The sequence below is a fragment of the Cimex lectularius genome, unplaced genomic scaffold (assembly GCF_000648675.2).
Source record: "Cimex lectularius strain Harlan isolate CLEC.00 unplaced genomic scaffold, Clec_2.1 scaffold38, whole genome shotgun sequence".
In the NCBI taxonomy this organism is placed as follows: Eukaryota; Metazoa; Arthropoda; class Insecta; order Hemiptera; family Cimicidae; genus Cimex; species Cimex lectularius.
Genome location: NW_019392638.1, coordinates 708,326 through 721,555, shown reverse-complemented (window position 1 = coordinate 721,555; position 13,230 = coordinate 708,326). Strand labels below are relative to the sequence as shown.

At 34.3% G+C, this 13,230-nt stretch overlaps 1 protein-coding gene across 1 annotated transcript; it reads left to right on the top strand.

The window, feature by feature from the left end:
- Positions 1-3,108: 3,108 nt before the first annotated feature.
- On the top strand, positions 3,109-7,046 carry LOC106670913 (vitellin-degrading protease-like). Its single transcript, XM_014401585.2, has 6 exons — positions 3,109-3,184; positions 3,689-3,789; positions 4,229-4,317; positions 4,374-4,620; positions 5,968-6,105; positions 6,855-7,046. The coding sequence occupies exons 1-6, from the start codon at positions 3,163-3,165 to the stop codon at positions 6,999-7,001; spliced, it is 744 nt and encodes a 247-aa protein (XP_014257071.1). The 5' UTR covers positions 3,109-3,162; the 3' UTR covers positions 7,002-7,046.
- Positions 7,047-13,230: the final 6,184 nt, after the last annotated feature.

The window sequence follows — 13,230 nt, the reverse complement described above, 5'->3', positions numbered from 1 at the left end:
AAAGATGATGAAGAAGAAGAAGAAGAAAAATAACGTGGCACGTTCGGCATAGTTTTTATTCTGTAAAAAATGAACATATTTCTCATATGTTAGATAGATAGTAATTACTTAGCACCAAATAGTTGCAATTTCTTCCAATAAATTACAATCTAGATGAATATGACTATTTTGTTCGCAGAAGATAATAATTTAAATTGATTAATATTTTTAATGTTATTTAATTTAATTTAATATAAAAAAAATAGAAATCTTGGCACAATGTATACCAATAAGGCAGGACAGAAGAAAAAATTACGAGAATATTAAACAAAAATAACAAATGTTAACGTGAGGTCTTTGCTTGGAGGGAGAGGAGGTGATTATGCAGGTAGGATTTAAAGGAGGAAAAGGAGGCAGCGTGACGAATAGAAAGAGGAAGGGAGTTCCAGAGTTTAGGGGCTCGGATCAAAAAGGATCTTTCGAAGGTATGGGTTGTATTTTGCGGAAGGATAAGGTCGATTGGGGATGAGCGGCTCTTACGAGTGAGATGTGAGGAGTTGAATTGGAGGGGTTGGATGATGTAAGGAGGACGACGAGTGTGGATGGACTGAAAAAGAAAGCAACCTAGGAAATACTGTGCACGGAAGGAGGGGAATAGCCAGGGAAGTTGGGAATCCAACTCCGACACATTTGTATGTATTCCATCCCTAACAATCCCTAAATATGATCATGGGGATACCCTCAGAAAATCAAATTATAAAACTCCCAACAAAGAATCATGACGAAATCTCAAAAATACAGGAAAGCTTAAAATTGTACCATGACGAACAAAAAAAAAAACGAAAATGGGCATCCTTGAAAACGTACATCAATACAAACAAAACCTAAAAGAATTTATGAACACGTCAACAATGACACAAATAATTTATTGTTACTATGAGTGATTAAGAAGAAAACAAACACCTAACACTTGTAATAAAAATTAGGCCGAAAAACTAAGAAAGCGCGAGATAAAACGTTGACAAGACTAAAACCCAGTCGGCAAAAACAGCGAGTTGGAAGAAATTTCTGACAGACTGGCATAAAATACCTATTTAATTTACATTAAATTATTTTGAATTTATATGAATAATTAATTTATTCAACATACATACTAAACCGCCAAAACTCCTCGATAATTCCCACAATTGTTAAATCGCTCCACGATGCGAAAAAACAAAAACAAAGAGGGTGAATGGACATGCTTGAAAACCTTAGAGATAAACGAAACCCATTCGACAAGAAAACATGCGAATAAATAAATCTATAGCAATACACATACATAATTTACTCCATTAAATAGTACTGTGTAACATAAAAAAGGGAGAATTGACGAACACAATAACCGACCGGAACGGGCGACGAAAAAACCGAGACTTATACTTCAATAAATCAAAGACGCCGACAAAGCAAAGACAATGGCTTCCCTTTTTACCCCTTCACTTTTTACAAACGTATAAAAGAAACATGAGTAACAAAAATAAAGCTCAAACCCACCAATGAATTGGCAAAACGTCGGAACGACTCCGACAGACCGAACAAGCGACAATAAGCGGACCAATATGATCGGACGTATCTCACATTAAAATATTTAAGTACTTATAATTAATTTTATCCTATTTTAAGATGCATTATTCTTCAAAGTAACATCGGATTTTAAAAAATTTCTTTAAAAAACAGTTATTTACAGGCAACACATTTTGTTAAAAAAAAGTTCCATTAGGAAAATCTGATACTTGGATTAAAATCTTTTATTTTTCAGGGAAACGAAAAAGCAACCTTTTTAAGGCTTTTGTGGGATGGGACGTTAATAATATTTTTCGAACGTCGTGGATAATTCGATGATTGAAAACTCCCAGTTTACCATAAGCATTAACCGGCTTTCGGTGAATTACTTATTGTTAGAGCCAGGTTGACATTTTTTTATGAAATGTCGTTTCAATTCAAATCACTTTATCTCAGTCAATTGTTTAGACACACATCGTTAGATACACGCATCGTAAGTGAAAAATAAAACATGCAAAAATTGGAAAATGATCATTTGATCATAGGTTATTAAATTTTACAATAGATCGGTTTCGTTTGGAATAAATAACTCAATACTTCGATGAATGAATTTCTATAGTTTCGCCTACGTTATTTTGGCGCAGGTAAGTGGATATTTCACGCTAATTTAGTACACTTAAAATATTGGGTCAATTAAACTTGTGGAGCTAAGTTAATATAATTGTAAACATGGTATTCTGTTTATTTTAAAATGTTGTAAAAATGTTTTTTCGGCTGGATACATAATGTTTTGCTCTGCCATTTTTGCGCATATATTGCGTTAGGTAATGTTAGGTTAGGTTAAGTTAAGTAGGGTTAAGGATAGAGAAGGTTAGGTTAGTTTGGATTACAGTTAGGCTATGCTAGGTACGGTTAGGGATAGAACATGTTAGGTTAGTTAGGGATTAGAATTAGGTTATGTTAGGTAAGGTTAGGTTAGGGGTAAATTACGTTAGGTTGGTTTTGATTAGAACAAGGTTATGCTCGGTAGGGATAGGGTTAGGATACATATCTCTTATTCAATTTTTTTAATAACTTACAATTAATTAAGGTTTTCAGTTGAGGTAAAAAGTCAATGGCACGAGCGGGATTCGAACCCACGATCTTCGGCTTGATACGCCGCTCCTCTACCACTTGAGCTATCGTGACCTCGATCCACTCGGACATCAACTTCCCATCTCAACCACACCTTTTGAATTTTCCCTCCTTTTTTAATAACGTATACGAGTGAGAAGAGTAATATTTTTTTGGTTCATGTTTTTTAAATTTATTTTTTATCTTAAAGATTAATGACTGTTTAGTTTTTTACGTCAAACTATACTTCTATCTGGTGTTTAGTTAATAAATAATAACTGTAAATAGGGTTTTCTTTTCATTTTTATTGTTTTTCTCATTTTCTCCGATAATTGGACATCTATTTTTAATGACTCTCTTAATCAAATTCTTACAAATATTTCATATCTCCAAGGTTTTATTTGTAAGTTTCGTATTATAAACGTTCAAATTGTTATCAGACGATATTATTTGATTATTCAATTATAAGTGATAAGGTGGTCATTATTGAAAGGTTGTCAGTTTAATCAAACCATTGGTTAAAAAATGATGTTCTTATTAGTTATTGGTAAGATTTAATCTGTATATATTACATGCAGTACTATACCCAATTAAGTAAAAAAATAATAATAACAATACCTGGTATATTATTTTTTGTGCATTTATATGCTAATCAAGGTTCATGATATTTAAAAGGGATTAATTTTGGGCTGTATTCGCAATATACACACTGTACACATATTGCAATATATAAGTATATATAAAGGGATTCATTTAATTTTTTGAAAGCGCTGCTTTTTTTATATATTCTAGTGCCATTACATAGTACTAACAAACGTTTTACTGTCTTTATGTATGTAATGCAAAGAAAATATGTCGGAAATCGCAAACAGTTTACCAAATAATTATATTATTAAAATTGTGAATGTTAAAATTAATTTTAACAGATAAATTACCGTATTTTTAAGGGCAAATAGTTGAATTTTCTATGCTTTGAACGTGATGATCTGAATGTTTATCTCGTAAACATTGAATATAAAATGCAAAAGATTAATAGAATAATTGTTTCCAGGATGTTTGATAAGTTCAACCAGTTGTTTTGGCTTTGGCAGTTTAAATAATGTATTTATTCATGGGGGAACCAATACTACAGTTAATTCGCGGCAATACCAGGTAATAATACATACACACACACACACACACATATATAATATTTATTATACATATAATATTTATACATTGTATTATACATTATATAACATTTATTTGTATACGGATACCATCCTTGTACAAAAATATTTATTAAGTAATTACTCATAAAAAGAGCTCGTCTTGCTAACAATATTCATAGTAATAATCATTACAATGTGTACACATAATATGGTGTTATTTACAATAATGGATAGAAGATAAAGAAAAAATGTACGTATGTGATATCTTTTTAAAGATATAGATAAAAACAAAGCGGTGATTGATTTCAAGGAGGTTTTGAAATATAATATCACACCGTTCGATGTAAAATCGTTAATTGACATAAACAAACATCCTTGATAATGGATGCGCGTGATCAATCACAATACCGTACATGTTTATGATATTGTAATTAATCTAGGTTTCGATTCAAACTGCTGGGGATTTCGCCTGTTCTGGAGCTTTAGTTAAACCTGGATGGGTTTTAACGATCGCCTCTTGCGTTTCTGGGTATGACGTTTTAAACAAGAAAAAAAAATTTAATAATGATTTTTCTTTTCTTCCAGGTATGATCCAAACGATGTTTTGGTGAGGGCAGGCAGCGATAAAAGGGATCGAGACGGCGTGACGAGAAATGTCAAAAACCTAGTAATTCACCCAAATTTTACGATCAGCGACAACGATTACGACCTGGCCGTGTTGGAATTATCCAAGCCGTTTACGTTAACCAAACGCGTCAAGCCGATAAGATTAGCGAACAGACGTGTCCAGCCGAAGGATAAAGTGTACCTCTCCGGATGGGGTGAGGACGAGGTAAAGAAACGGCATTCCGAACGAAATTAAAAAGGGTAAACCGGCGGAAATTTATTTTGTCCTTAATGTTAACGAAAATATTACTTTCAAATAGATAAGATAACCCCCCACCCCCCGGAGCGTTCCTCTTCATTATGCATTCGACAAAGGACAGGGCCAATAAAATGCAAAATATTGCCGTCTTTGCATCTGACGCTTCCGCTGACCAATATAACCGGACTGGCGACTGTCCTCTCGCTTTTAACTCATCAATCATTCAACACAAACTTAAATGAATATTCGACATGTGCTTCCTTTCTTTTTTCTAAATGAACCATTTTAGAGAAAGGATATTTTTTTAACTTTAATTAGTTCGATGGAAGGAAGTCCGTTTTTCTGGTGTAAATTCTACCCCCCTCACTTCTTTTCTATCATCCACTTTATCTCTTCTTTTTTCTCTCTGTTCCTCTCTGTTTCTTTATTTCTCTTTCTTTTTATTATATTCATCATCCGTCTCTCTCCTCACTCTACCTCTTTATCCTCGTTATATCTTTTTCTTTTCTCGTCGCCTCTTCATCTTTCTTCCTCTATATCTCAGTTACATAGAAAAAGTGATAGATAAAAGGAAAGAAAGATAGATAGAGAGAGAGTAAAAGCGACAGTGNGAGAGTGTATTTATTTCCTTCATAAAACTGTGAAAAAATTCTGGTCAACAAAATTATTAAAATTCAATTAATTAAGGTTTTAAGTTGAGACAAAAAGTCAGTGTCACGAGCGGGATTCGAACCCACGACCTTCGGCTTGATACGCCGCAACTTGAGCTATCGTGACTTCTATCCCCTCGGGCACTAACTTCCCATCTCAACCCCACCTTTTGAATTTTCCCTCCTTTTTGCCATTTTTCAAATGTCTTTTAATCGGATTGGATTCTCGGCGACAAATGAAATGGCCACGGAGAGCTTTAGTGAAGTGTTCAATTCATTAAATTCACTATTTTTTGTGGTCCGCTTGACCAATTAATAACATTCAATTAATTAAGGTTTTAAGTTGAGACAAAAGTCAGTGTCACGAGCGGAGTTCAAACCCTCGACCTTCGGCTTGATACGCCGCTACTCTACCACTTGAGCTATCGTGACTTCGAATCCCTCTCGTGACACTGACTTTTTGTCTCAACTTAAAACCTTAATTAATTGAATGTTATTAATTGGTCAAGCGGACCACGAAAAATAGTGAATTTAAAAAATTATTAATATGAATCGACTTTAACATTTATTATATTAATAGACTTAACGTAAAGCTTCATATTTGTTCTAATTTGTAACTAAGTTCTCTGTAGAATGATGCTATATTCTACAACGTTTTTCACAGAACGGGAGTCAAGGCAAGTTCAAAAAACTTGAGCTGACAGTACTAAGTAAAAGTGAATGCCACAAGAAATACAAACAAGATCATCTCAGCGAAAGGATGCTGTGCGCCTGGCGTGATGCCGTCAACGCCCCTTGTTGGGTACGTCATCAGAGAATACTATAACTGAAATATATATTTTTGGTTTCGATAAAAAGATATTGATAGGTAACAAAAGATTTAAGTAATTTTTTTCAACCTACAATCTTCTTTTTAGATGGCCCTGCTGAATTTCTCTTGAACCGATGTCTATCAAAAAAATAAAATAACACGTATTTAATATTTTTTTTTAGTCTAGTTTCAAATTTTTACCTTTTTTGGAGAAAAATTATACAGGGTATTCAGGTCCAGTTCAACTTCAAAATTTCAAATACGACCCTATACATCCTGACTAAAAAATATTAAACATGTAGTTTTATTTATTTATTTATTTTTTTATAACACCATTGCTTCAAGAGAAATTCAGCCGGGCCATCTAAAAAGGACACTATGTACAGGTTAGTTTGTCATAGCTGAACAAAACGATTATTCAAACTGATTTATTATTTTTATGTAAATTGTGATTTGAGATCAAAAATTAGAGTGACGAGCGGGACTCGAACCCACGACCTTTGGCTTAAATCGCCGCTGCTTTAACCGACTGCTGCTTTGAGCTACCGTGACTTCGGTCCGTCATACAATATACGAACATACACAAGATATTGTACATAAAAATTATAAATCAATTCGTATAATTTTTGTCATATTCCTTAGAAATTGATGTGCATATTGCTTCGAGGCACTAAATTAAATAAGTAGTTTTTTGGCTTATTTTCTTTTTTAAACGATTTTTAGTTGTCTTTTGTTTCCAGAACGATTTTGGAGATCCACTTCACAACGAATGGAACACGCTCGTCGGATTTTATTCCTGGACAAGAGAGTGCAAAAAGTACCCATCGGTTTACACAGACCTCCACCCTTTGAGAGAATGGGTTCAAAAATATGTACCTAACAAATAGGTTTCTATTTTTTGTTTAAATAAATAATACATTTATTTTTTATGACTTTTTAACTTTATATTAACAACTGTGGGAACGAGAATAGAAGGTGCATTTTAATACGACGATTTATAATTTTGAAATTTTGTTCATTAACTACCACTATATTGTTTGCAGTGTGTTAATTCATCCTTTTTTTAAAAGATGAAATTGAAAAAATAATAATAGTTGAGAAGTTTAGCGGCCCACATCCGGCCCTGTGCATGTTTTTTTTCTTTTTTTTTTCGTTATGAACTATGCATATTAGCCATGTGACAATTCATATATGTGTGATCAAATTTGGGGGGGTTATTGTGAAAAAAGGGCCAGAGGGGACGGTGGGAATCGAACCCACGACCGCGGCGTGAGAGTCTCTCATGCTAACCACTCGGCTACCGCGGTCCCCTGCATGTTATTTTGTGGTCATTTTTCAATCTGTATCCATTTCAGCGATTGTCTGCTTTTATGAAAACTAAGCTGATATACTGAAATGGTCGTTCCTTGTTTATATCTCAGGTTGTCAACTACAGAATACACACGAAACGTACAATACAGATGCATCACCATAAACACGGAAGTCGGATCATATTCATTCCTCCATATAACTCGATATTCCTCGGGGCGGGGTTGAACCCACTCCATTCTCGCTAATAACTTACTCTTACTCCCAGACACATTTGGAGCAGAATGACACTGTACAATTTTACATTATCTTTTTTCCTCATTTCTCCTTTTTCATCCCTCATTCCTCATTCCTGATATCCTCGTATTTTCCTGAGAAATGTTTTCGAGAAGAACGACAACGGTGCGTGGTTAAATTGTTAATAAAAATTTCTCCTAGAGGTTTGTCATGTTGGTAAGCCAAGAAAACTTTTCCTTAGAAGACGAACAATGGTCAGAAAACGGCCAACGTAAAGCTTTAATCGAAAATAATCAACACGAGCCAACCTAGTGAAAAAAGAGGTGAAGTATGCATTCCAGGTCGATACTCGGGCGCCTCAATCATAATAACAAGAAACTTTATTTTTATCTACTATCAGCTTTCAAATCAAAAGGTAGATCAACCACTTAGAAGATTTATGGCCTTGTAAATCATTTGCATCAAACTTCTTGAAAATAAAAAAGCCATTACATAGCAGCAATGTAGGTTTATTGTTTTGTTTATCTTAATAACAATAATTATATAGTTTTCTTTTACCAAAAGAGCTTGTAGATTCCTTATATTCTTTTTAATTTCCAATTTGGGCATGTATGTTTTCAACGTTTGGTTTTACCTATGTATGCCAATTTTGGTAAAAAAAATGTTAGTTCCTTATATTTGTTCTCTTCGTACTTGACGACTTTATTAGAACGTTTGTCTGTTTTTATTGACATTGAATTTTTTATGCACAAGCACGTAGGCCAGTAGGTCAAAGAGACTCGAAAATATCCTATTCAACAAGTCTATAATCTTTTTGTTACCATCGAATCTTATACGCTCTAGCGCTTAAGGCAGTAGGACAGAAGGACTTGCTAATGGTTGAACCTCACACAATTTGTTTACAACGTTCAAAGCTTCCGATCAAAAAGGGGGCGAAGATCGGAGGAGTTAAGCAGGACGGTGCAGCCCGGGAATTTCAACTTTTCTTTACCTCGGGGAACTAGCATCGACGACATCAAGAAGTTTTATTCTCTGCCACTTCCAAAAGGAAAGTTATTGCTACGGGTTGTTGTTCCGGTATCCTTCGACTGAAACCTGTGTTCTGGGACGTTCTTCTCAGCATGGACCTCCTTTTCAACAATTTAATGACGGGTAAACTTTATTTTGTGTTAATTTTTATACTGTAATTTAACTTTGTTCCAAAATCAATTGTTTTGGGTGTTGTCTTCCTCTTGGTAAAAGAAAGCTCTGACTATTCCATCCATAACTTCCATCACTGCCTAACCTTTATAACCCGTGAGACGAATTTATTCAGCAAGGTGGTCTTTTGTATTGGCATCGTCTCCTTTTGTCCTGGCTCTTGGAACAGTAGTTCAGAGAAACGAGGTAAGGTATTCCTTCTGCAAAGTCATTTCTTCAGCAAGTTCTTATGTTCCCTTCGAATCCTTTTTTATCATGTTACTTAAGGAATAGCTAATCTAGAATGGCTTGGATTAGTCTTGATTTAACTTTGATGTTTATCGTTGTATATTCTTGCATTTTGGCAAGTTGTATTTGGATTGGACCTTCAAGAGAAGGAGTTTAATTTGTCATTGACTTATTAATTTTGACGTATGTTATTTACCAACCGGTTGTTCTATAATTTGGTGAAGCACTGAGAAGCGGTCAGGAATAAAGTATATTAGAACGACACCTTTTTCATTTTTTTCGGCGACGATGCGACCTTTATTCGGATCATCTTCAGGGGCTGGGTGAATTACATAACATACGTTGTTTGTAAAATTAATCATAGTATACGGATGTAAATAATTTAAATTTTGAGCCAAATATTTCATAGTCACATAAAGTGTGGTGCTATTTTTGTGCTCATATATGTTTCGTGAAATTGTTGTGAAACGTGAACTTGTATTCTGCTGTTTTTATATGATTATGACAGGGTGGGGAAAGCGGTAAATCTGCGAAATTTTTTCATCTCAGGCGGTTTTATTTGACTCAAAGGAAGAAGAGAATGGGGATATTCTGGATTGGATTTGTGTTTCCGGGTTCATTCAATGGGCACAGTTACCAATATTGTAAAAGTAAGTTAATTATTATGAAAGGTTACAAAGGAAAGAGAAATAAAAAAAATAAAGTTTAATAGTTTATTTACTTTATGACGTTTGTTCTGTAATTAATGCTGCGGCTCTGTTAATCTAAACAATTTCTAGATAGTTGCGTTTTTCCACAAGTTGCGTTTTTTCCCAAGTTACAATAATTTGTAAATTATTCTTTTTATTGTTTGTTGAAATGAACAAGAATAATTAATTGGAATAATTAATATAGTATATTATGACCACTAAGCAAATATGGATTAATTTAATGTTTGTATTTTGACGAAAACAATATGTTTCTTTTTTCAAAATGGCGTGAGGCCAATACGGGAGATTAGTTTCTGGTGTAAATGATGTAATTCTACTCTATGTAGCTGGACAGTTCGTACAATTAATAAATTACATCGGGCTTGTAGTATGTTGGTGTTGGGTCTTTGAATTTGGAAAAAAGTGTGTGGATTTTTTGTGGTTTTTGATAGCTATTGTAAATGTGGTTTGGTAAGAGAAATGCACTTAATTTGTATGATAATGTATTGACGAATGACATAGACAAGTTTATTGGTTTGTCTTTATGTGACTGGTGGATATATATTGTGTACTGAGGATGTTTTTTTTCTTTTGTTTTACTAGAGCTAGCAACAGCAGAGGCTCATTTGTAAGTATATCCGATTCAAATGCAGGGCCGCTGGATTCGAACCCGGGATCTTCACCCTTAAGCCAGAAACACACTTACCCGATGCTACGCCATGCGACGCTACCCGATGCTACCCGACGCAAATCCAAACTCCGATTTTCCATAAGGTTGCATTACCCCCGTGCATATCTACCCGATGCTATGCCACGCTAACCTACCCGACGCACTGCGATCCCCACTGTCCAGATTTTCTTCGGGTCGCATCGAGTACAGTCGAAGACAAAAGAACCGGACACTCATATTTTTATTCAAACTACATGTATTATTGTCGTTATATTAATTACAACATACTTATTTTAATATAAACCAAATTAACTGTGATTAAAAATTAATTATTTTTATTTAAAAAATTAATTTTAATGGTTTGGTGGAAAATTAATCAAAATACCGGAATAGGATTTTTTGATATAATGAATTTAACTAACAATTTATTGACGTAATATACTAAAATTGGAACAATTTATTACACGGTTTTGCTCATAAAATTTAATTAACAATTTATTTCATAGTTTTGCTCGTAAAATTACACCATTTTGTAATGTCGGGTAGCATCAGAACAGGACACTCATATTTTTTGTAGTTTATTTCAAACTAAGTACATGTAATTTTGTCGTTGTATTAATTACAACATGTTATTTTAATGTAAACCAAATTAAACGAGATAAAAAATGCATACGTTTTTATAAACATTGTTTAATTATGATGTTTAGGAGTAATTTTATTTAAAACAATTAAGTTTAACAAACAATTTATTAGATGGTTGTGCTCATAAAATTTAACTAACAATTTATTACAAGGTTTTGCTCAAAATAGTGCATTAAGAACAAAAGATGCGTTGCGATTGAGCTAGTGATTATTGTGGTAAACGCTGTGGACTGTACGCGACGTGTGCTTGCGTCGGATAGATGTGCACACCCCACCAAAACATGTCAAGACGTCGGGTAACATCGCATGGCGTAGCATCGGGTGTGTTCCTGGCTTTACAGTGATGAGCGCCGAGTCAATGCCTACACCGTTGCGGCCACCGACGCCCCCTTACTGAGGATGTTGTTTTGTGTAGTGTTGGGTTGTAATTGTTTATGATTCTGTTAATTATGTTTTTAGGGTAATTGTTGTTATGTAAAATTCGTCTGTCTGTTTGAATATTTTTTTGATGAAAGGATTCTAGACTTAGGGATATGATTCTTGATCCTTCACCCGTGCTTATTATTGTGTGTAGGCTGGGATGTGACGTATAATTGAAGTAGCGGTCCGGGTTCATTGGTTTTTGTTACCAATCTGTAGTAAGTGTGCCATCTGTTTGTCTTAAAGCGTGTCTAGGAACGGTATTTTATTTTCTGTTTCGTCTTCATGTGTCAATTGTAAGCGAGGATGAAAGTTGTTAAATGTGAATAATTCCGTTTGTATTGGATCCGAGGGCCTACCATTTGCTACTTCAACAAATTAAGTTTTATATTCCTATATTCAAATATAGAGAAGTTAAGACCGCACAGAATTATTACACCACCTTTTCCAGATGGTATAACAGTGCGTTGGTAATATGATAATTGTAGTGGTATTGTAAGAAATCTATCGTGTATGTGGGGTTTAATACAATTGTAGAGTTTGGGTTGACCAAAGGGTCTGATTATTCTGGTTGCTCGATATCGATATCTATAGGCTTTTCTTTGCTTCCCCCATTATGGCTGTGCACATTGCCCTCATGAACCAAATTGGCCTGGCAAATTGCTTTCAAATCTCTTTTCATGCCAGAACAAAATTATTTAAATGATTTTCTTTTTTAATGTTAAAAACGTTTCTGGATGTATGTCATTATGAAATTACATAATTAATCACGTTTTTAATTGATTGAATAAAAATGTTAACGAAGTATAAAACTTTCTTTTATGATCTACGAATAATGTTGGGGCGTCAATTTTTTTTCAAAAGCTCAGGGAAAACAGTTTTTAATTCAAAATAGCAAAAGGGATTTTTAGGGACAAACCAATTGTGTTAAGCTTGTTTCAAAAGAAATCCTCCCCCTTTAACGGTCCGTGTATATTTCAACATTACGGGTTCACGAGCCATCCGGGGCTTGTTACAGGTTACAAGTGTTTTGAGGTGTTTTAAGAATTTTTTCGTTTTATTGCGGGCCGGATCTCCATACCTGAGTCTCCCTATAGTCCCCTCGGGAGCATCTCTGACACACTCCCCCCGTTTTGTAATATTCAAGATAAGAAAAGAAACAGGGAACTAAATATAAATAAGGTTCCCATTGTTATGCTCCGGAAAAATGAGGGGGAAAAGAAACGCAATATTGGGCACCCTCGATTGAACGGATCACATGAACATGGTAATCGTTTTATGCGGTTCCTGTTTCTCCATTTTTTCTTATTGTATCCATCATTGTGACTGAGTAGGAAAGTGAATAGAAGATATTTTATTCCATTTTAAACACGATCGATCAAATGTGAACTAGTTCTATGAACGACATTGATGAAATTAAAACAATTTTTGGATAAAAGTGCCAAAGTTATTTTTCTCTTATTCAAGAAAATCCTTCGGTTTCGAAGATGTTCAAAGAACACATTAATTAGCTCCGAGAATCCGATGGAGAATCCAATCATCAAGTATTATCATAATCCTGTTTATAAAAACAAACTTGAAATTATTAGTCATATTTTGCGATATATGGAAAGAGCATACAACACACTGGTGGAACCTGAACTGCGTACAACACCCACGTAAATCTATTGATACCGTTTTAATAAGAATCAGGAGGAGGCAAACAAATAATCTCCAGAAAAA

Excerpts from the sequence above, each read along its gene's own strand:
- LOC106670913 (XM_014401585.2), top strand. The coding sequence starts at position 3,163 with ATGATGTTCTTATTAGTTATTG. Across the intron at positions 3,185-3,688 it reads GATGTTCTTATTAGTTATTG|GATGTTTGATAAGTTCAACC; the intron begins GTAAGATTTAAT and ends AATTGTTTCCAG. Across the intron at positions 4,621-5,967 it reads CCGGATGGGGTGAGGACGAG|AACGGGAGTCAAGGCAAGTT; the intron begins GTAAAGAAACGG and ends CGTTTTTCACAG.